This window comes from Dysidea avara, chromosome 2 (genome assembly GCF_963678975.1).
Source record: "Dysidea avara chromosome 2, odDysAvar1.4, whole genome shotgun sequence".
NCBI classification, from domain to species: Eukaryota; Metazoa; Porifera; class Demospongiae; order Dictyoceratida; family Dysideidae; genus Dysidea; species Dysidea avara.
In genome coordinates, this window is record NC_089273.1 from 53,806,297 (window position 1) to 53,829,978 (window position 23,682).

Sequence of the window (23,682 nt, forward strand, 5' to 3'; positions counted from 1 at the left end):
ATTATTTAATACTATCAAGAGTTCATAATATTTGTATGGGGGAGAGTGTCTAACTGGAGTACATTCAGCAAACACACTGCTACAAGTAACACCTCAGGCTTCTCTTAGAAGAAAGGCTTGACCTTATCAACACCAATCATCACCTATCAACAGTTCTCTGTTATCAGTAGAATAAGGCTAGAGGTGTACATATGATCAAAAGTGAACTTGTAGTAGTGTTTGTACAGGCCATACTGGCAGTTAGACACTCTCCCCCATATAAATATTATGAACTCTTGATACTATTGTACTTCAAATTTTTTCATAGGTTACTTTATTAAACAATAGTTAATAGCTAATAAACTCTAATGATTATTTTCTTAAAAAATTGTACTGGTTGCTATGCACCTGTTTAAATTTCTGTTGCTATGGCAAAGCGCTCAATGCTGACACCTGTCCAGCAGGTGGAATATTGTTTTAGGGATGCAGGACAATTCAAAACTGCATTAAAATAAATTATAGACCATTCTGCAAGGTTCACCCTCCTGTCTGCTGGATTACAACTCCAAAATTAATGGCAAGTATTGATCATAATTATGTATATATATAATTATTAGCTGATATTCATATCTTTCCCCTTCCTGTTATTTAAGATGTAAAGAATAAATTTTTAGTTATTGGCTGTGTACTCTTTATATGACAGCTACTGTAGTATTACAACTGTTTGGGAAAACTGGTGTCATCTCATCATTATTACACTTATATGACTCATAATGCTTTACAAGCATTGTGAGTCACTTAAACAAAGAGGCATCATTTTTCAGTCAAAAATATTAATACTGAATAGGCTAAATTGGCAAAAATTTCTGTGGGGGCATGCCCCCATGGCCCCCCAGACCCCACTAGATAGAGTATACTCCACATGCTAAGTGTGCTTCACACACTATACTACTGCTAGTTGTATCAACCAGTTGTCACTTTTCTTAGCAAATCAGCTATTATAAATGCCCCTGTTAGCACCCCCCTTTTGAAATCCTAGATCCACCCCTGTTAGGGAATAATAAAGTGTGTAAGCTGGAACTGTGCTTCTATACCACATTATATACCAAACATCCTGTCACATGATACCAATTGTTAGATCTTTGTACTATCACATATTAACACTTGGTGGTAAACAATCAATTATTTATTTGTGTTGTGAAATAACAGAAATGTCATCTGACTAAATCTTCTATAACCGACTACACATAGTGGGTACTTTCAGTTATAACTATAGGTTTGATGTTTTAGTGTAACAGTGTAGCCTCCATAAATTAGTGAAATCTTGCACTTTTTAATAGAAACTTTCCACATAAATAATTTGATATTAATATTCTTTGAAATAGTGCCATCACACTGTTAAAACAGAGGTGTTCAGTTACACCCTGACAAAGGTGTTTATGGAACACCTACACCTTTAACAGTGTACATATACACCCAGGGGTGTTATATTACGCCTATAATGTTATTGGATTGTAATAGGTGTAGTGAAGCACCTTTGGGGTGTATTAAAGGTGTTATTGTACACTCTATACTGATACATTTGAAATGAATTTCTTTTAATGTAGGAATGAGTCTACACACCATACAGTGATGCTATAGGATTATAAGCTCATGCAGTGTTGCTGATTTAGTTAAGTGCAACAGTGAAGCCCAAACAATGTTACACTGAGCTCAGCATGCAGACGAACAGATCAGAAATACTATATCCACACTCAATCCATCAACGTACTGTAGCTTGCTAGATTGTACATGTCAATAACTGCTTTTACAAGTACTAATAGTGTTTGTACATTCTGTATATTTGATTTTAGTATGCATTAATAATAATTCAATTCCGTACAATTATAGACATCTAAAATATAAATTGTACACTGTGTAAAAGGCAGAGGTCACAGATATGAGCATGAATGTACGTGCAGTTGATAAAGTAAATAATTCTGTGTGCCGTACTACTTTGTCAGCTATAGGATTGCAATCCATTATATAAGCATGGTAATGTCAGTGTTGATACAAGGCTACACATTAAATGCTACTTCATAATCCAACATCTTTTCAATCACTCCAGTCGTCAGCTGGTCATGTAATAATATCATTAAGAGACTCCATATCATGTTCAAAATGGAAGGCAATTTTCCTTTGTGATGCCGGCGGGTAGCCTTGTGGTCATCATCATACACTGTGACGTGATTCAAAACGCCAGTTTGTGAGTCCGATTTATACATCAAGCTTAGCTATCAAGATTTTTCATACACTTGATCCGACCTTTAAAATTGTAAGAACTAATAGATGTCAACACATGTTCACTAATGAAAGTTGATTGTGACAAGGCCAATGAACAATTCAAGCGGATACTGAGCTACACTCCCTGCAGTCCTAGGCCCGTGTGTTGGCATTTATATACACGCATACCTTCCAGAACGTCAAAATATACCAAGAAATAAGTGATGACTTGACGATCCAATTGTATTCCATTGAATGCCCAGCTTTTGAACAGCAGTGCGCACTATATAGCGTGTACCAGGTGCGAGACCAGGTGCGAGACCAGGTGCGAGACCAGGTGCGAGACCAGGTGCGAGACCAGGTGCACAATATCAGTAATATGGCCACCGAAAGGAGCAGTTGAGACGATAACGTGCGAGCAGCTTTCGATAGTAAAGAAATGTACCAAAATTTAACAGCATCGACGGCGGGAATGTGGAAGACGATTTGTACCCGGCTGCAGCGGCTGTCCGGCAGTGCTTGGGCGCCCAGAGTGGGAAAAGGTGAGTAACGGCCTGGCAACTTTGACGTGAATAATACATGATCTATAGCTGTGAAGAAAGAACTGGCGACGATTAGAAGTGTTCACTTCTGAACAGCGTAATGAGATTGGTATCTTCAGTAGAACTTTATACATTCTCGTGACAATATTAGAGGCCATTTCCACTGGTTTGACAACTGGCAGGGCAGACAGGAGATAGCTCAGATGCCAAGAACATGCATCATTGCACATCCAAAGTCAGAGGCTTACAATGTGGTGTGCCAGAAGCTGGTTCAAAAGCGGCACCCAGCTAGGTCCTGGATGACAATGGACAGTGGACTTGTGTCAGTATGTTGTTAAGTGTAAAACCTTGATATACTGGTTTATTTTAGAAATTAAGAATTCAGAGGAGGGTGTAGCAAACAAATTGATCAAAGTATCAGTAATGAACCAACTAAAAAACTTGAGAATGGAGTTCAACAACAATGGATTGGAAATTTCTGATGGCTGAGTATGATGACGCTATTCAGTCCATGAAGGGTGACTATTAAAAGAGGGTGGCAAAGGAACTGTACAATTCGAAGATAAGTGGATTTAACCCTACTGAACGCCTGGCTTTAATAGTGACTGAATGTCCACTTTTGTCAGAGGTCGTTGATCAAAATTCCCCTCTTTGCACTCAAGTACTTGGGTAAGTGTACCATAATAGTTTGTTATAGTTTGAAAATTATGTTTTCTTTTGGTATATAGATACAAAACAAGGTTAAAGCAACTGTTCCAATTGACGACAGTATAAAGGACTTCATTTTTATCAACTGGCCTATGTGGAGAACAGAATTGATGTCAACATTTTAGTGTAAGACCAGGCCATAATTTAAGAAGCTATTGGGACTTCTTGGTGAATGTAGCTAATGATTTTTGTCCATCCAGATGGTAAGTAACAATTAAGAATACTGAATGTATGTAACAAGGTCTTATTTTTCTCAGATGTTACTGATTGTGTACTTGGAAGCTGATTTGTCATCTGTTACATCCAAGATGGTTTGCAAGGATAGTGTTTTACTTAAGAATTTTGAGGTATGTTTACCTGTAGTGTACATTCACAAAGTTATGTTTGGTTGACATATAAAACCTCTAATAGTTTCACTGCATGAAGCATTAATTACGTATTAGCATATAAATTCACAACTCTAGATAGGCTGTAGTGCTTCTTGGCATCCAAAATCAATAATAGTCCAGTACTACTTACTGTACGGTGGGAGAAAATTTTGGCTAATTTGGCAAAATGATTTTGATTCGCCCAAAATGCAATATGACACATCTATTTGCCAATATATTATCCACCAAATTCCTTCTCGAGTAAAATCACCAAAATTTTGTATTGTGCAGTATACGGCCAAGACTATAGTTCCTTGAAATATGTACCTATTGTCATGCTTGTTATATGTTATATATTTTTATTCTTTTATTTGCAGTGACGTGATGTCGATGTAGACTCTGTGCAGTTTCAAATTGTCAGTCAGAACCATTTCTGGTTATTACTGGACACGATCCTGAAGATGAGGGTAGCTGAGTCTTCCGTCACTAGTTCCATTCCAGTACTAAGTGTTTAATCTCAAAGATGAGTAGCTGTTGCAACTGGAGACTGTTATTCCAATCTGGAGAAAATGTGTATAGAACAATAAACTCTTATGAAATTAAGTTTATACATTATGTAAAAGCAGTTTTCAATGCTTGTACTTTTAATATCACCCTAATAAAATTGTAAGACTACTGAACACTGCTAAAGACGATATTGAAACACCTAGGGGTGTTATGTATACCACCTTAATATTTATTGGAACACCGTTGGTGAGTGTTACTGAAACTCCTTTAAGGGTGTACTGGGACACCCTAAGGGGGAGCCTGACAACAATTGTAGATAAAACACCCCAAGGGGTGTTTAATAAAGAACCTTTTTTTAACAGTGATCATAGATTTGATCTTCGGTGAACTTTATTCATATCATTTTTGTGCAGAAATTTGACCACTTATGTCTTTATTTCTTTAGGCATTAATTAACACAGAAAAGGTCTTGTTGAACTAAACAACAACTTGTTTAATTCCATTCTGAAGTTATGAAGAATTTCATTAGTTGTGAAACTCTTTTGAGTTCACCTAAATGTCTTTGGGGTGTAATAGTAGAGCAGCATAGTATGCATTTTGTGCACTTTGTGATACAATTATGAAACTTTCCAATGACTTGTAATCCTTATGCAATTTATTTTTTGATATAGTGCCACGGCATATTGGGCCTTAGGCAACCTTTATAGCAAGTTTTGAATTGAAAGATTATCATTTTTGTCTTCATCTCCCTGAAGCATTACTTTACACTGTTAAAACATGGTTTCAAATTAAAGGTGTTGATCTAAGAAACAATACGACTTTTGTTTGAAGTGAATAGCTCATTCCACCACAAAGTTATGATTACTTTAAGTAGTTGTAAAATTTGATTCCCTTGGGGTATAAAATTTAATTACCAATGGGCAGTAAACTTCATAGAATTTCATAACTTTGGGATGAAACCACCTATTGACTTCAAATAAAAATCCAGTAGTTTCTGTCAGCAAGACCTTTAATATATAACCATGTTTAAAAAGTGTAAAATAATGCCTCAGGGAGATAAGACAAAAGTGATGAATTCTCAATGAAAAAAATGGCTGTAAAGGTCACCATAGGTCAAATCTGTGATGGCTCAGCCCTCTATATCAAAAATAATAATCAACACAATTTTTGTGTGGAAAGTTTCATAATTCTATCACAAAGTGCACAAAATATGCATTATTGTGCTATGCCGCTCCACTATAATACCTGCTAGGAGGTAAATTATCTAAAATTTCATAGATAACAATAAATAATCATATAACTTTGTAATGAAATCACCTATTAATTTTGAATTAAAAGCCATGCTAGCTGTTTCATTCAACAAGATTTAGTACCATGTTTAAACAAGTTAATTAATGCCTCAGGGAGACAAATGTATAAATGTAGGGACGGATCTAGAATTGTTTGAAAGGGTGGGCTAAACCAGACAGGGACAGCCAGACATTAGATGATACCAAGCCTTCTCAGAGGACCCTAGTGGGATAGCACTTATATATAAGGAGTATTTTAATGCAGAGACCAAATGATAAGTATCCGTAGCTATTTGAAATAAAGGCTACAATAGTGTGCAAAGCACACCAACCTAGGGGATCTGGGGGCATGCCCCTCCTCCCAGGAAATTTTTGAAAATTAGACTCTCTAAAGGTGGATCTGAGAGTGTTTTCAGTGGAAAATAATGATATTTTATATCATTTACTTTTCCATTGTATCAATACTGATTGCAATATATGCACTGAGTATCACACATAATATTATAATCTTCATTTGTAACCACCAAGCATTTACTGTAGCTATAGCTATATACCATTATTATGCTCCTCGTAGCCATGTTCTAATCAGCTAAATCTGTGATATGGAAACAGGTAAGTATATGGCAGTAGTGTTGAGCATAATGACACATTTAAAGATCACAATTATAGTGTGCATGCTCCTTAGGTTAGTGACACTTTGTTAGCCTTAAACACCAAATAAAGTGTAAAAGCAGGAGGCAGTCAGTTAGCTAGTAACTATTATTCCACTATAGCAATCCTTAGCAAGGTGCATGCAGCTATACTTGCATTAATGATGATGAACTTTCTGAATTAATTTGCTGTTGTGATTATGAGTCAACTAGATCTGCCAGGTTATGAAGACTGATCTAGCTAGCTACAAATGCCAGCACCATAACTTACAGCATGGGGTCATATCAGAAGGTAACTGATACAGATTTTACATTCATAGACAAAAGTGGGTGAATATGCTATAGCTATAGCTATAGCTGCCTTATCAGACTGTCAATTACCAAGACTACAGTTTTGCTAAATGGCTGAGTTGGGAGCTATATACTGACTACAACCAGTTAAACCAACTAACACTTTGAATCAAACCATACTTTATCACCTCTTATAGCCATAGTGGAAAACACTGGATAAAACAAAACCCACAATTTAAACTTTTGTAACTATGGAGATGCAATCCACAATTGAAACCTTTTCTTGAAGAACTCTTGAGGAAAAAGAAGCTATACTCTCCTGGAACAGAGTTGAATAATAGGTATAGTTACATAGACATCATTTGTGTTGGTAGTGATACATAGTTCCTGAAATAAGTCTGCTTTTGACACACATAGAGTATTTAGGGGTTTATTGGCCAAGTACTAGAAAAGGGGGGAGGGGCTACAGTCCCCTTAGCCTCCTCCCTAAATCCGCTCCTAAAATGATTAAGTTTCTGTGCTAGGAACGACCCCATATCCCCAAAAACACTATACAAATACATATCATGAGGAGTACTACATATGTGACCAGATTTGCAAAAAGGAGTCTTCACACGCATCCAACTCTATGAACTTGGAAGAACATAACTTAGTGATCAAGATACATATTAATCTGAAACATTGTCCATCTGTTGGTGAGCTCACAAACGACCAAATTTCAAGTCAATAGCCTTTCCCACTCTGAAGTTACGAGTTGTCAAAGTTGGTAAATTGGATGTGTGTGGAAGACCACTTTGAGCAATCCGGTCACATATATGGAAAGTTTCAAACATGTATGATTTTTCATTGTGCCGCTAGCTATATACTATTTTGGTCCCTTTATGCTAGAACATTAATTTTGTGAAAATTTTGAAACATTAAAGTTAACAGCACTGATCCCTGCTAACTATATATATAACAGAAATTCTACACTGGATCAATTTGAGCTCCTCCCACTAGTATTATCACATTTGAGGTGACGTACCTTCACATTGAGCTCTTCACTAACATATTAAACAACTAAACCACATCCTATTGAATTACACAATTCAAAGAAGCTGCTCAACAATAACCACATGTAGTGTGAATAACCAGATCATTTACAACAAGTGATTCTATATAGTTTGTCCTAACTGGAGAAAATGTAAATTGAAAATCTTTTACACACAATATGAACATTTTACAGCTTCTGCAGACCCTTTGAAATTACTAACCACACTGCTACATTTCTTGTACCCATTGTATGATAGCTTTAAAATAGCTAGTATTTCCACTACTACAGATTGATGATCATGAAGTGACTCTGATGCATAATATGATAGTCTGCATGCTATATACTAATACCCAAGCAAATGCAAGTTCATCCACCAACACTAACATGCATACTTGATGAACTCGCAGACAGAGAACATAGAAGCAAAATTTGATTCTTTACAATTTCAGTGAGGAACCTGACACAAGCTCTAACCAATTAAAGGTTCAAGAACTGTTCTTAGTATAGCAGTGTAGCCCCTAAATTAGCCAAATCGTGCACTTTTTGTAGAAACATTCTATATAAAGAGTATTCCTCATGACATGTATTTTTTGATATAGTGCCAGAGCTTTGGTGACCTTTGTGGCCACTTTTGCACAGAAATTTGATCATTTCTGTCTTTATCTCCCTGAGGCATGTTAAAACATGATACCAAAGAAAAGGTCTTGTTGAACGAAACAACTTGCTTTCTATTTGAAGTTAATAGGCAATTCCATTTTGAAGTTATGATCACTTTTGTTAGCTGCAAAACTCTTTGAATTTACCTGTTCTTGGGCTGTAAATTACCCATGGGGAGGTAAATTATCTCAATATTCATGGGTTATATAAATGATCATTACTTTGAAATGAAACCACCTATTAACTTCAAATAAAATCTAATTTGTTCCGTTCAACAAGATCTTTATTTTGGTACCATGTTTTAACAAGCAATTAAATGACTCAAACAGAAATAAATAATCAAATTTCTGGTACAAAAATGACCATAAAAAGTTCACCAAAGGTCAAATCTATGATGGTACTACGTATATCAAAAAATTTATGTCATGGGAGTACTGCTTATGTGGAAAGTTTCATACTTTTATGAAAAAGTGCACGATGTTTGTGTTGTGTCGCTACATTATCTCAACCTTAAAGAAGTACAGTTGACTGGAACTGCATGTCTTGGTTGATGAAATGGTCTGAAAGTAAGACCCATGGTGGTCTGTTTTGATGATGTATAGCACTATCCTGTTGTAGTCCAGCACCATCCTGTTGTAGTCCAGCACCATCCTGTTGTAGTCCAGCACCATCCTGTTGTAGTCCAGCACCATCCTGTTGTAGTCCAGCACCATCCTGTTGTAGTCCAGCACCATCCTGTTGTAGTCCAGCACCATCCTGTTGTAGTCCAGCACCATCCTGTTGTAGTCCAGCACCATCCTGTTGTAGTCCAGCACCATCCTGTTGTAGTCCAGCACCATCCTGTTGTAGTCCAGCACCATCCTGTTGTAGTCCAGCACCATCCTGTTGTAGTCCAGCACCATCCTGTTGTAGTCCAGCACCATCCTGTTGTAGTCCAGCACCATCCTGTTGTAGTCCAACACTATCCTGTTGTAGTCCAACACTATCCTGTTGTAGTCCAGCACTATCCTGTTGTAGTCCAGCACTATCCTGTTGTAGTCCAGCACTATCCTGTTGTAGTCCAACACTATCCTGTTGTAGTCCAGCACTATCCTGTTGTAGTCCAGCAGACTCCGCAAATACGAACAAATCAAGAATGTTTATATCTCTCCAGACAGAACAAAATTAGAAATGGGAAAAGCACCACAAGTTGGTTACTGTAGTAGTGAACAGAATTTAGTGATCCAAAATAATGTCATTATCACAATAATTCGCCATCCTCAATCATCTGCCACTGCCAACTCTAGTAATCAGTGTTCCTGATAACATATTTTTACCTCATTAAGTGACTCTTTACTAAATGATTTTTGCCAACTTCTTTTACAAACTCAATCTCAAATTCCAACGATACTTAAGCCCTAAAGCTGAATAGCCAAAGCATTGTGGCAAAATGTGTCTCCCTTGTAGAATTACTTGATGAATATTACCCTGATGTTATAGCCATGAGTGAAACCCAACTCTCATCCAATAGTTCCTCTTCCGCATCCTTTCCTGATGGATACTATGTATTCAGAAAAGATAGGACTGATGGCTATGGTGGGGTGCTTTTGGCATGGCATGTTGAAGCTCTATAAACTTTCAAGAACTTGTGTTTGATACAGTAATAGTGCAGAACCTGTGGTGTTGAAAGTTACTCTAAACGACTGTCAACCCCTGATTGTTTGCTCCTCTATAGACCACCAAATAAAGATATCCAAAGTGTAGATAATCAGCTGTGTAAATTTATTTCCAACCATCATCTCAACCCATCCAAATGTTCCCACCTGGCTCATCGGTGACCTTAACCTACCAAGCATTGACTGGGCAAACAATTGTACTAAGGACTCTACCTATCCTCTTATTTTGTATGATACTATGTTCAGGATCTAATTTTCTGATGAAGGGAAAAACATTTTAGACATTTTCAACACAAATAGACCATCCCTTGTACATAGTTACAGTTCCATTGCAGGTATCATCAACCACGAGGCCGTCTATATTCAATCCTTTGTTTCCATCACTCATCAGCAATGTACTCAGAGAAAATCTTTTCTTTGTCATAAGGCAGATATGGTAGACATAAAAGAAATCATTTAGTAACACCTTCTTTAGCAAGTACTCTTTTTTCCAGTTTATGGAATGAATTCAAAAAATGTGTTTCAACTGTTATCTCATCCATACAATAATTATATTCAAGGTTGATTCAAATGGTACTGGATTATAGAACTTTATTAAGAGTCAAAGAAATGCCATTGTGGTGTAACACTTTTAAAGGTTGAAAACAGTTTAATCAATGATTATTCTGCTAAGGCTCAAATCAAGACACACGGTAGTGTGTCGTGCGGCCCAAGAAGCCGGCGCGCAACCCCGTGAGTATATTGACAGGAAGAAAGAAAACGCAATTTTCGCACCTCCGTAGCTCTGTGCTGCCTTGATGAAACAAGACAAATTTTGCTGTGTACATTCCCTCCAACTTCAGTACTCCACATTCCAAATTTGAGCGAAATCGCTTCAGGCATTCCTGAGATATGCGACTTCAAAAATTGGCTTAGTTTCTTCGTTTTTTTTTTCTTCTTATTTTTCTTCCTCTTTTCGCACACTTACAAAAACTGCTATAACACGCGAACGCGTTATCTGATTGCCTTGAAATTTGGCACACAGAAGGGGGATATAAAGGCGCATCTCTGTACCAACTTTGGCTGGAATACCATAAACAGGCAAAGAGTTATGAGCGATTATGCACGAAAAATAACACCAATATGTTGTCACGCCTACAGGGTAAACCGCTTATGGGAAGAAGCTGAAAATCGGTGGGTGAATAGGTTAACTATTGAACCTCAAACCTTTTGTGGTTTGAAAGAAATCGAGCTAAAAACCAGGAAGATACAGCGAAAAATCAACAGTGTGTAGCAATTACGCAATCGAGATTAGCTAATTATTTTTATTATTATTATTATTATTATGCTTACCACGCCTACCAGATAAACCACTTGGGGTAATGCTTTGAAAATCGCTGTACAGATGGAGTTATCATCTTAGAAAGGCTCTTCAATGGTGTAGAAAAATCAGACTTAAAGCCACGGAGTTATAATACGAAATCCAACTTGGTGTAGCAAGTGCGAGATCGAGATACTCTAATAGAGCAGTCATCCTAATAGAGCAGTCACCCTGAACAGAATTCAAGAGATCAGTTAGAAATAAGTAACCTGTATAGAGATCAGCTACAAACAAATCACCCTGTAGAGAGTTCAGCTACAAACAATTCACCCTGTTCAGACATCAGTTAGAAGAAGTTTTCTTGTAGAGAGTTCAGTTACAAACAAATCACCCTGTTGAAAGATCAGCTAGAAGATGTCACCTTATAGATAGTTCAGTTACAAAGAAACCACCATGTAGAGAATTCAGCTACAAACTAGTGACCTTGTAGATACATCAGCTAGAAGAAGTTACCTTGTAGAGAGTTCAGCTACAAAGAAACCATTCTGTAAAGAGCTCAGCTGCAAACAAATCACCTATACAGAATTCAGCTACAAACAAATCACCCTGTAGAGAGATCAGCTAGAAGAAGTTACCTTGTAGATAGTTCAGCTACAAACAAATCATTCTGTAGAGAGATCAGCTAGAAGAAGTTACCTTGTAGATAGTTCAGCTACAAACAATTCACCCTATACAGAGCTCAGTTAAAAGAGGTTTCCTTGTAGAGAGTTCAGCTACAGACAAATCACCCTGTAGAGAGATCAGTTAGAAGAAGTTACCTTGTAGATCGTTCAGCTACAAACAATTCACCCTGTAAAGAGATCAGCTAGAAGAAGTTACCTTGTAGAGAGTTCAGCTACAAAGAAACCATCATGTAGAGAATTCAGCCGCAAAGAAATCATGTATAGAGAGTTCAGCTACAAACAAATCTCCCTGTAGAGAGATCAGCTAGAAGAAGTTACCTTGTAGAGAGTTCAGCTACAAAGAAACCATCATGTAGATAGTTCATGTACAAACAAATCACCCTGTAGAAAGATCAGCTATAGAAGAAATCACCTTGTAGAGAGTTCAGCTACAAAGAAACCATCATGTAGAGAGTTCAGCTACAAACAAATCGGCCTGTGGAGAGATCAGCTAGAAGAAATTACCTTGTAGAGTTCAGCTACAAAGAAACCATCATGTAGAGAGTTCAGCTGCAAACAAATCACCTGTAGAGAGTTAAGCTACAAACAAATCTCCCTGTAGAGAGATCAGCTAGAAGAAGTCACCTTGCAGGGAGTTCAGTTACAAAGAAATAAACCATGTAGAGAGTTCAGCTGCAAACAAATCACCTGTAGAGAGATCAGCTAGAAACAAGTCACCCTGTAGAGAGATCAGCTAGAAACAAGTCACCTTGTAGAGAGTTCAGCTAGAAGAAGTCACATTGTAGAGCTACAAAGAAAGTACCATGTAGAGTTCAGCTGCAAACAAATCACCCTGTAGAGAACTCAGCTACAAACAAATCACCCTGTAGAGAACTCAGCTACAAACAAATCGCCGTGTAAAAAGATTAGCTAGAAGAAGTTACCTTATAGGGAGTTCAGCTATGAACAGATCACCCTGTAGAGAGTTCAGCTACAAACAAATCACCCTGTAGAGAGTTCAGCTACAAACAAATCACCTTGTAGAGAGTTCAGGTACAAAGAAACCACCATGTAGAGAGTTCAGCTGCAAAAAAAATCAATCACTCTATTGAGAGTTCAGCTAGAAGAAGTCACCTTGTAGAGAGTTAAGCTGCAAATAAATCACCATGTAGAGAATTCAGCTACAAACAAATCACCCTGTAGAAAGATCAGCTAGAAGAAGTTACCTTGTAGAGAGTTCAGCTACAAAGAAACCACCATGTAGAGAGTTCAGCTGCAAATAAATCACCTGTAGAGAGTTCAGCTAGAAACAAGTCACCCTGTAGAGAGATCAGCTAAAAACAAGTCACCCTGTAGAGAGTTCAGCTAGAAGAAGTCACATTGTAGAGAGTTCAGCTACAAAGAAACTACCACGTAGAGAGTTCAGCTGCAAACAAATCATCCTGTAGAGAGTTCGGCTAGAAGAAGTCACCTTTTAGAGAGTTCAGCTACAAAGCAACCACCATGTAAAGAGTTCAGCTGCAAAAAACTCAATCACCTTGTAGAAAGATCGGCTAGAAGAAGTTACCTTGTAGAGAGTTCAGCTACAAAGAAACCACCATGTAGAGAGTTCAGCTGCAAACAAATCACCTATAGAGAGTTCAGCTAGAAACAAGTCACCCTGTAGAGAGTTCAGCTAGAAGAAGTCACATTGTAGAGAGTTCAGCTACAATGAAAGTCCCATATAGAGAGTTCAGCTGCAAACAAATCACCCTGTAGAGAACTCAGCTACAAACAAATATGCAGTGTAAAAAGATCAGCTAGAAGAAGTTACCTTGTAGAGAGTTCAGCTACAACGAAACCACCATGTAGAGAGTTCAGCTACAAACAAATCACCTGTAGAGGGTTCAGCTAGAAACAAGTCACCCTGTAGAGAGATCAGCTAGAAACAAGTCACGTTGTAGAGAATTCAGCTAGAAGAAGTCACGTTGTAGAGAGTTCAGCTACAAAGAAACCACCATTTAGAGAGTTCAGCTGCAAACAAATCACCCAGTAGAAAGTTCAGCTATGAACAGATCACCCTGTTGAGAGTTCAGTTAGAAACGAGGAATCCTGTAGAGAGATCACCTAGAAGTATCGCCTTGTAGAGAGTTCAGCTACAAACAAATCACCTGTAGAGAGTTCAGCTACAAACAAATCACCCTGTAGAGAGATCAGCTAGAAGAAGTCACCTTGTAGAGAGTTCAGCTATAAAGAAACCACCATGTAGAGAATTCAGCTGCAAACAAACACCCTGTAGAGAACTCAGCTACAAACAAATCGCCCTGTAGAAAGATCAGCTAGAAGAAGTTACCTTGTAGGGATTTCAGCTACAAACAAATCACCCTGTAGAGAGTTCAGCTACAAAGAAACCATTCTGTAAAAAGCTCAGCTGCAAACAAATCACTTGTACAGAATTCAGCTACAAACAAATCACCCTGTAGAGAGATCAGCTAGAAGAAATTACCTTGTAGATAGTTCAGCTACAAACAAATCACCCTGTAGAAAGATCAGTTAGAAGAAGTTACCTTGGAGAAAGTTCAGCTACAAAGAAACCATTTTGTAAAGAGGTCAGCTGCAAACAAATCACCTGTACAGAATTCAACTACGAACAAATCACCCTGTAGAGAGATCAGCTATAAGAAGTTACCTTGTAGATAGTTCAGCTACAAGCAAACCTCCCTGTAGAGAGATCAGCTAGAAGAAATTACCTTGTAGAGAGTTCAGCTACAAAGAAACCACCATGTAGAGAGTTCAGCTGCAAAGAAATCACCCTGTAGAAAATTCTGCCAGAAACAAATTGCCCTGTAGAAAGATAAGTTAGAAGAAGTTACCTTTTAGAGAGTTCAGCTACAAAGAAACCATTCTGTAAAGAACTCAGCTGCAAACAAATCACCTATACAGAATTCAGCTACAAACACATCACCCTGTAGAGAGATCAGCTAGAAGAAGTTACCTTGTAGATCGTTCAGCTACAAACAATTCACCCTGTAGAGAGAGCAATTAGAAGAAGTCACCTTGTAGAGTGTTCAGTTACAAAGAAACCACCATGGAGATTTCTGTAATCAATATAATATTATGTGACCGGATTTGCGAAAAGGGGTCTTCCACACACATCCAATTCCGTAACCGTTGGAGACCATAACTCAGTGTTCAAGTAACATATTAATCTGAAACTTTCACCACGTATTCAGCTATAGTGGTGCTCACCACTGTCCAAAATTCAAGGCAATAGCTCTTTCCAATCTGAAGTTATCAATTGTCAAAGTTGGCAAATTGGATGTGTGTGGAAGACCCCTTTTCGCAAATCCAGTCACATATGTATTATACAGTATATATAATTTGTACATTAATTTTACTGATAAAATATTTAAAGTACATCTACTTCATCTTTTCTTCTTCCTGTAGTAAAGAAAAAAAAACATAGGTTAAAAAAGTCCCAAAGCTGGCCATAGGCCGGCTTTGGGGTATACAAATACAAAAAGAAATGAAATCTAATCCAAAACAGCCAAGCTGTAAAAAAAGTGTGCGGCCCTCAGAAAGGCTATGGTGAAAAAAGATGTGAAATCCAAGGTGGCGGCCAAGAAATGGCTGTGATGGTAGGTTAATGGTAAAAATTTTAATAATGACAATTTAGGTAAATTTTGTGAAGCGGCACAAAAATTCACCTGAATTGTCGTTATTAAAATTTTTACCATTAACCTACCATCACAGCCATTTCTTGGCCGCCACCTTGGATTTCACATCTTTTTTCACCATAGCCTTTCTGAGGGCCGCACACTTTTTTTACAGCTTGGCTGTTTTGGATTAGATACTTATTTACTCCAGTAACAGCAGAAGCTCTCCTCTTGATTTATGCATGAACAATCGATCAAAACCAGACACTAACCCAATTCTTGTTGAAACTAGGGGTGTCCTTGAACTGTTTAGGACCCTGCATGTATAACCTGATGGAATACCTGCACATCTATTGAAGGAAACCTATGAAGAGAATGCTCCATCTTTATCTTTTATATTCCAAGCCTCATTACAACAATGTACAGGTAAGTACCTGTATACTGGAAAGAGGCGAGTATTGTACCACTATTTTAAAAAGGTGACAGATCCAATGCTAGTAATTACAGACCTGTGTCATTAATCTGTATTTACTCAAAACTATTAGAACACATTTGACTATTCACATATTGATGCTCATCTTACTAAATATAACATCTTGTGTGATCAACAACAAGGCTTCTGCCAATGTGAAACTCAATTATTGCTAACAGTTAATGATTTCACTGAGAACTTAACCAATAATGAGCAAACTGACATTAGATCATGCGGAGAATCTTTGTGCACCCGCAGAGGTGATAGTAAGTGCTGGTGAATCGGTAGAGAGTAACAGTCAAGAGCTAGTGGAAGAGAATTGCTCTACTACAGAAGCAATGGTAGTTATTAGTTGGAGAAGCGGTAAACAAAGTTTGTGAAAAGATAAGAATACAATCGATGAAACCAAAGCAGGTGAATATAGCAGCTACTACTGATGTTCTCTATAGACTGCTAAGTGGATGCCTCGAGCTCTACAGCATGAAAAATAAGAAAACTGCAGCTGATTGCTAACTATAATAATTACTTTCATACATCCTAAATGGACAAAAAGACTTAAGTCCTAATGTTGTGATTGTCATACAGCTAGCTATAAAAAATTCAGTAGAGCTGGTCCAGAAATTTACCAGATTTTTTTTTATTCCTGCCTACTGCCCCCAGCACAAAAGGCATGTGTGCTGGACACAATTTACCTGATATGAATACCTAACTATGTGATTAAATTGAATTGTAACTTGCACAGACATGTATAATTAATTATTTTACAACATGTACAGTTGATTTTCTCACCATGTAGTATTCTAATTGCACCTAAATACATGACACTATATTGTTGTGTAAATCTCAAATCATTTCTATAGTTAGAAGCTGTCCAAAGCTTTGTGTCAGGAAGAGACACATTTGTTGTGTTGCCAACTGGGTACGGCAAATCCCTGATGTATGTAATCTTGTCAGAGTTATTTGACTTGATACTCGGTAATTTAATAGCGGACGTGTATGCACATACTAGCATATAAAATTTTCTTATTATAGGAAAAAAAAGGTAGCATTGCAGTAATTGTTACGCCATTGACTGCACTGATGCTTGACCAGAAGAAAAGGTTTAGTAATGCAGGCATAAGAGCTGAGTTTGTTGGAAGTACACAGCAAGACGACAGTGCTATTGATGATGTCCTACACGGTCAAGTGCAGCTATTATATATCAGTCCTGAGAGCTTACTGAACAATGGAATATTCAGAGCCATGCTTCAGAGCAAGGTATACAAAAAAAATTTAATATCTTTGGTCATTGATGAAGCTCACTGTGTTAAACTATGGTATGTTTATTATGACTGTACAAAACATGATCAAATTAAAATCTTTTATAGGGGTGATGTTTTCAGAAAGGCATTTGCAGAAATAGGCAACCTACGAAGTATACTGCCTTATAACATGAATGTCATGGCTACTGCAACAAAACAGATGGTAGAATGTGTCATAGAGCGACTTTGTATGAAGGAGCCTGCCATTATAGGAGCTAATACATGTTGACCACTCAAACATCAAGTATTTTGTGAAGTCAAAAGCTACACAAGCTGAGCTTTACACCATGTTAGCAGATGAACTACTCAGTCAATGGGAAAATACTGTCAAGACTGTACTGTTCTGCTGCAGATTGGTTGATTGTGGGGATATGTATCAAAGGATAAAGAATAGCCTTGGTAGTAATATAACAGAGCCCCCTGGACTGCCCAATATTATAGAGTTCAGGCTGATAAATCTATTTACTGCTGCATCCACTACAGAGATGAGGGAGAAGGTCTTGGATGAATTTTGCAAGTGGAACACTAGACTAAGACTTAGACTGGTAATAGCCACTAGTGCATTTGGACTGGGTGTGGACTGTCCTGACATTGGTCAAGTTATAAATTAGGGGGCACCAAACACGGTTGAGGAGCTGGTACAGCAAAGTGGAAGAGCAGGGAGAGATGATAGTCAGGCTGAAGCCATTTTGTACTACAAGAAACTAGGAAAACACACTTCCAAAGCCATGGAAGAATATGGTCAAAATGAAACGAGATGTCACAGAGCCCTGTTACTGTCTAACTTATTGTTCTGTGATGGCACTGAACCAACAATAGCATGTCGGTGTTGCGATCTGTGTTCTGCCCTTTGTAACTGCCAAAACTGTAATTAGTACCTCATTAACTAAAAGATATTAATCAATTAATCATTAATCAATTAACAAGATATACACAACACAAAAATCCAGCTGCTACACAAACAAATAGAAAACATTAAAATTAGTTATTTTATGATGGAGCCACTGTCTTATGTTCTTCCAATTGATGTGACTGAGCAAGGGGAGATCATTATACCCGGAACAAGGGCGACTGTCGCATACCACAAATACATTTTCATCCTCAAGCTGCTGCAGTATTTTCTTAAAGTCTGAATCGAATGATGGGTATGTTCTTGTTAATAGCTGCACCAGCTTCACTCTGAAACACCTCACACACATGGTGCACAACACCAAGTGCCTTCGCCACTCTTTCAATGCTGCTTGGCTGCACATTTGAATGAAGATTACCAATCATGCATTTTAACCTCCTGTTTAAATGCTCGAAATGCAATTCAATAGGTATATTATGCCCCCGTCTACCATGAACATTTACAGTTCTACTCCACTTAAGTTCAGTGCGTTTACGGTCAGAAAAGATGAGATTCTGGCTAATTACATTAAACCCTTCTTTTGCATAATTGTAGTGACCTTCTTGTTGGAATATAGGTAGCAAAATTTCCAATAAAGCAGAATTCTCTTCCCGTCTCCTTCTCTGACTGCATCATGGTAACCTTGCCATATGAGACTCAACGACAAAAAGTCAGTGGCATAGTTAAACATTGTATCATTGACACTGTCAACCTGTTGAGAATCAGGCAGCTGGACTTTTACATAATGAGAAACAACTTCCTTAGAACACTGTAACAATCTTTGCTGTTTCCTTCTGCATATACTCTTTTAGCTGCAGCAACTAAGTATGCACTCAACACTAAAAACAAAAAATCCTCGGTAGATTTGGTGTGATGCTTTGGGTCAGATCCAACTGAAGTACAGTTTATTAAATGTTTGAGTTGAGAGAGAGTCACTTTTGAATTAGCAGATTTCTTGCAGAACAATTTTTTTCAAATGATCTAAGTAAGACATGCTATATTTTTACATTAATCCATTAGAAGCTGTGTATTTTTCATACGGTAGCAACGGTACCGCATGGAAAATACAGTACAGTTTATGTAAAGAATATTAGCAAAAACACCACTGATAATACCGGTAATCACATATACAATATTCGGTAGTCTACTGGTAATCTATTAAAGCAATTTGAGTGCTTGAGACATCAACTAAATATTAAATACAATATGATTACTACTTACAGTTTAACCAGCTCAATAATATAGCATGTGGCATGATCCAAAGTACATGTTGAACTGTACCCCGAGTAAACAGCTAAAAGGGAGAAGTAGAGTTTATCAAGAAAAATTTCAATTAACAAGATGACTAGTGGTGATGGAAAAGGTGTGACGAGTAGATATGTGTAGCTTGGCTCCGTTAAAAGTTAGGGAAAGGGTTGATTGGCCATAAATAATGTAGAAGGCACCAAACAAAAAATTCTAAATACCTTTAGAAGGTCAATGAGACACGTTTCAAGTATCAAGAACTTGTGTTCACCCATGAGTTTGATGTTTTTGGGAGCTCAATTCAACATGTATGTGCTATATATTACAACACTCTACGTTGTATATATCTTGCTGTGTAAACAAACAAGTCCTTAAACTTCTTTTTCATACAACCTCACAACAATATTTTAAGTAATAAGTAGATAGTTAATACCAAACTCATATAAAACCTTATCAAATAATCAGCTCACTTCTAACAAACATATTCTGCTATGCCAGTCAACAATTACTGGGAGAAAACTTTTCAATGAGTCCTTAGCAACAATTTGCGAATCACAGAGCTGTGCAGTACTGCGTACTCAAGCCACTGTGAGCTGATCCCCAAATAATAACAACTGTGTCAGTTCAGTGTCATCATAATAGTAAATTTCTCCATCCACTTCTATGGGCTTTGACGACTCTGTCATGGGCACATATTTATTAAAGCTCTCTAGAACAGAGCACATATCAGTTAAATACATTTCGTTCTTCAATTGAACACCAAAGGGAACCTAAAACCAAAAGGCATTTCAAAAATTTAAATACATGGTTCTCACAATAGTAGATACACTAGACATCTCCTTTGTATATTCAGATGGTATATGCCATTTCACTCTACTGTTCTGATTCTTGAATTACTCCATATGGTTTACCAACACTCTAAAAGAGGTGTAGAAAATTAAAGCGTATTATTTTGTCTATATGTCTGTTTACCTAGACACAAGAACTTCAAAATCCTGCATTAGCAGTGACATAGGCGGTGGAGATGGGGGGGGCAGGCTTTTATGGGACACTGTTTGCAAGAAAAGATCGAGATACTGTAATAGAACAGTCAGGATCTGGATACTCTAATAGAACAGTCACAGTATTCAGAGAAGCAGTGTAGCAAGTTACTTAGCTACGTATGTGTACATATAAATAAGGAGATATAATTGGTGGAGAGCAGCTATTGTCAGCAGGCTGTGACCTTTTTTTTTTTTTGTGGTCTTTAACTTACAGCTGGCCTGGCCCCCTCACTATTTGGCCTGCTCCACTGCCCTGAGCAGTGACAAGTCTTCTTGACTCGGTATATACGATTCTACAGTGATTTCTGCAGCAGCAGGCTTGTCAGATAAACCTGACACATCTACACAGTTCTTCACTGCACAAGAATGGCAGTGTGTAGTGACTGTGTTTGGCGATGCTCCCTCTGGTAACTTGGTCTTATGTTCTTGTGAATGTTGTCAGTCACCAGCACAAACCCACAACAATTACTATCAGCAGAAGATGGCTGTGGAACACTAACAACTGCACCAAGACTACCACTATCTACAAAATGAATAAATAATTCATACCACAGTTACACAAAAAATTGACCTCTCGCACTTGGAACCTGATCGGTGGATTCCTGACACAAAGCAGGGACAACTGAAGCAAGACTACCATTGTCTAAAAAATGAACACATACATAAAATTATTTCATACCACAGTTACACCAAAGATTGACCTCTCACACTTATCGGTAAATTCCTGACACATAGCAGGAACAACTGAAGCAAGACTACCATTGTCTAAAAAAATGAATACATATGTGACTGGATTTTGGAAAAACGATCCAAATCGCGCACATTAGAAGTTTCGAGATAAATGGTTTTAAAGAATTCAAGCCAGCACAACTCTCCAAGGATAGCAAGCACGCGTATGCAATTTACACTAAAGATGCATCAATCTGTTACCTTTCAGGCCACTTCCAGTACTTGTAGCTGCTAGTAGAGTTTCCCACCAAATAAGATAGAAAATCTGAGCAGTTGGACGAGCGAAGTAGTATCACGAGTGCTCACAAAGGGGTGGAGGGTGAGGGGTCAGTGGAGGGTGAGGGGTGGCGGGGTGGGCAAGGGTTAGACCTCAAAATGGAGACAGATCACGATTGGAGTCCAGAGACAAGATTACAGGGTTGTGCTGGCTCCTTAGTGGTGATATGTAGCAAAATCCACAGAAAAAAAACGTCTGGCCTGCATTATCAGGCTGTCCACCAGTAAACTAGATTCTTGTCGGGCCAGGTCCTTCACAAGGCCTAAAACCGTCATTCGAGCTCTACCCCCCCCCCCCCCCCCCCCCCCCGGAAAAGACATCTGTTGAAACCAGCTTCGAGTAGTTTGAGTGGTACTGAGTGTCAAAACTAGTAGTACGATAGAGTAGCTACCCACTGGTGTTAGTTTGATTTTGTCTGATGTGCGATTTGGATCGGTTTTGTAAAATCTGGTCACATATTTCATATCACAAATACACCACAAAGATTGACCTCTCGCACTTGGAACCTGATTGGTAGATTCCTGACACAAAGCAGGGACAACTGAAGCAAGACTACCATTGTCTACAAACATGAATACACACATAAAACTATTTTATATCACAGTTACACCAAAGATTGATCTCTCACACTTGGAACCTGATCCGCTGATTCTTGACAAGAAGTGGTACCACTGCATGGTGACAGCTAAACTAAAGCAGTATCGTTTGGTAGCTCTATTTATGTGAATGAAGAATGGATACAGTTGCTGGGAGTACTTATAAGCATACCTCGTGTATTGCAAGACAGATCCTGAGAACTATTGACATTATGGTCATCCTCGTCAGTGTCTAATGGCTCCCATTCTGGTGACGAAATGCAGTCTGTATCACTGTTGAGGGCATGACTTTCTTGCTCATCAAATCTGTCATAATCTTCAAAGTCATTCATGTACTCGTCAAACAAAAAACCATTATGGGTATAACCTGAGTTTTCTGTACCAAGACACATTTCACTGATAAGGAATTATAATATACAGTACAATAATTATACCTCAACAGACTCATCAAGCTCTTTCATCCATTGTTTTACTTCACCATCAAAATCAGCAGTAATTCCATCATGTGAGTTTTGCTGACATGCAGATCATAAATGGTTGTAAACAGTTGTAAAACGTATTAATACATGAGTATTATTTTATGACCAAAACATTCTCAAGCTAATACCTGCTTACTGGTGCCATTCCCATACAGTAAAACTGACACAACTTTCTGTACTAAAAACATATCTTTACATCTTTTCTTCAAAATCATAGCAATAATAAAGGCAATAAATTTATCATTGGCTTTCGGTAGCACTTTCTTCAAAACTAAAACAAGTGTAGGAATCCTGGAAGAAAATTCTGATACAAGAGCCTGCCAATTGAAATTCTTGACAGCTCCTTGAGAGTCTCTCAATATAGATGGACGCAGCAATGAGCATAATCCTGGCATTTCATCCCTGATTTGTTGTGTTAGTGAATTGATAGCTAATATGTAATCTGGTTGTTCCTTGTGAAGTAACATTTATGGCAACAGCTCTATAACTGCGACGTCCAAGAGAACCAGCAGTCCCTTGCCTTGATGGAGTTACAGGATATTGTTTAGTTCCCCATGGATACTCACATAGAATCATCAGGGGCGTAGGGAGGGGGGGTTCCGGGGGGGCTAGGAACCCCACCCCCCCCCTGTAAAATTTAGACTTCTGCAAGCAGGATCCTAACACACCATTAAGTGTGGCAGGACAAAATGAGTGAGCAATATAGTGTAATGGCACAGCACAACAATTGATAAAACTTACATTCATCTCTCAGGGAAGGATTTACAGAGGTACCATGAGCCCTCTTCAAAACTTGTTAACATCTTCTGTTGGGACTGGTGTTGTTCCTGCATAGCACGGTTCTGTTCCTGCATAGCACAGTTCTGCTCCTGAAGCATTTCCAGCACTCCAGTCAACAATGATCCATCAGAGTCCGCACCTTTATCTGCCCCCTTGTTAGTCGGCATCACTGAGTCCTATATACAAAATGTAGGAAGACAGAGAACAACTGCTCAATGCAAATAGCTAGACTATAGACCTTTCAGGGTACCGTTATCACTAGAAGCCACAGTACCACAGCGGATGAGCTTCAGTAGAGCTGTCGATCGCCACGCAGTTAGCTTCAACTGATCC

At 38.1% G+C, this 23,682-nt stretch overlaps 3 protein-coding genes and 1 long non-coding RNA gene across 9 annotated transcripts; 2 read left to right on the forward strand and 2 right to left on the reverse strand.

Annotated features, from left to right (window-relative positions):
* The first annotated feature begins 2,407 nt into the window (after positions 1 to 2,407).
* LOC136247683 (uncharacterized) lies at positions 2,408 to 4,539 on the forward strand. 5 transcript variants are annotated; one of them, XR_010697694.1, is made up of 6 exons: positions 2,408 to 2,542; positions 2,591 to 2,783; positions 2,832 to 3,452; positions 3,512 to 3,694; positions 3,749 to 3,838; positions 4,237 to 4,539. It is a non-coding gene; the product is annotated as an uncharacterized lncRNA (long non-coding RNA). The 5 variants fall into 5 exon arrangements; XR_010697693.1 differs by having other exon boundaries at positions 2,511 to 2,542; positions 2,579 to 2,783; XR_010697695.1 differs by lacking the exon at positions 2,408 to 2,542 and having other exon boundaries at positions 2,549 to 2,783; positions 2,832 to 3,109; positions 3,154 to 3,452.
* Positions 4,540 to 8,796: 4,257 nt separating this feature from the next.
* Positions 8,797 to 15,888, reverse strand: LOC136248243 (golgin subfamily A member 6-like protein 2). Its single transcript, XM_066040053.1, has 2 exons — positions 15,811 to 15,888; positions 8,797 to 9,378 (listed from the first exon to the last, which is right to left on the reverse strand). Exons 1-2 carry the CDS (start codon positions 15,886 to 15,888, stop codon positions 8,797 to 8,799), a joined length of 660 nt encoding a protein of 219 aa, XP_065896125.1.
* Positions 15,889 to 15,904: 16 nt separating this feature from the next.
* On the forward strand, positions 15,905 to 18,186 carry LOC136248244 (ATP-dependent DNA helicase RecQ-like). Its single transcript, XM_066040054.1, has 7 exons — positions 15,905 to 15,964; positions 16,084 to 16,276; positions 16,871 to 16,947; positions 17,043 to 17,326; positions 17,378 to 17,474; positions 17,524 to 17,856; positions 17,923 to 18,186. The coding sequence occupies exons 1-7, from the start codon at positions 15,905 to 15,907 to the stop codon at positions 18,184 to 18,186; spliced, it is 1,308 nt and encodes a 435-aa protein (XP_065896126.1).
* A 13-nt stretch (positions 18,187 to 18,199) lies between these two features.
* LOC136247684 (uncharacterized) lies at positions 18,200 to 23,634 on the reverse strand. 2 transcript variants are annotated; one of them, XM_066039513.1, is made up of 11 exons: positions 23,311 to 23,634; positions 22,525 to 23,228; positions 22,263 to 22,466; positions 22,123 to 22,208; positions 21,985 to 22,056; positions 21,060 to 21,131; positions 20,745 to 21,011; positions 20,418 to 20,447; positions 20,261 to 20,363; positions 19,916 to 20,215; positions 18,213 to 19,181 (listed from the first exon to the last, which is right to left on the reverse strand). In XM_066039513.1, the coding sequence occupies exons 4-7, from the start codon at positions 22,169 to 22,171 to the stop codon at positions 20,842 to 20,844; spliced, it is 363 nt and encodes a 120-aa protein (XP_065895585.1). In that variant the 5' UTR covers positions 22,172 to 22,208; positions 22,263 to 22,466; positions 22,525 to 23,228; positions 23,311 to 23,634; the 3' UTR covers positions 18,213 to 19,181; positions 19,916 to 20,215; positions 20,261 to 20,363; positions 20,418 to 20,447; positions 20,745 to 20,841. The 2 variants fall into 2 exon arrangements, 1 of the variants encoding a protein (XP_065895585.1); XR_010697698.1 differs by lacking the exons at positions 20,261 to 20,363; positions 20,418 to 20,447 and having other exon boundaries at positions 18,200 to 19,181; positions 19,916 to 20,124; positions 20,701 to 21,011; positions 21,060 to 21,253.
* Between the last annotated feature and the right edge of the window lie 48 nt (positions 23,635 to 23,682).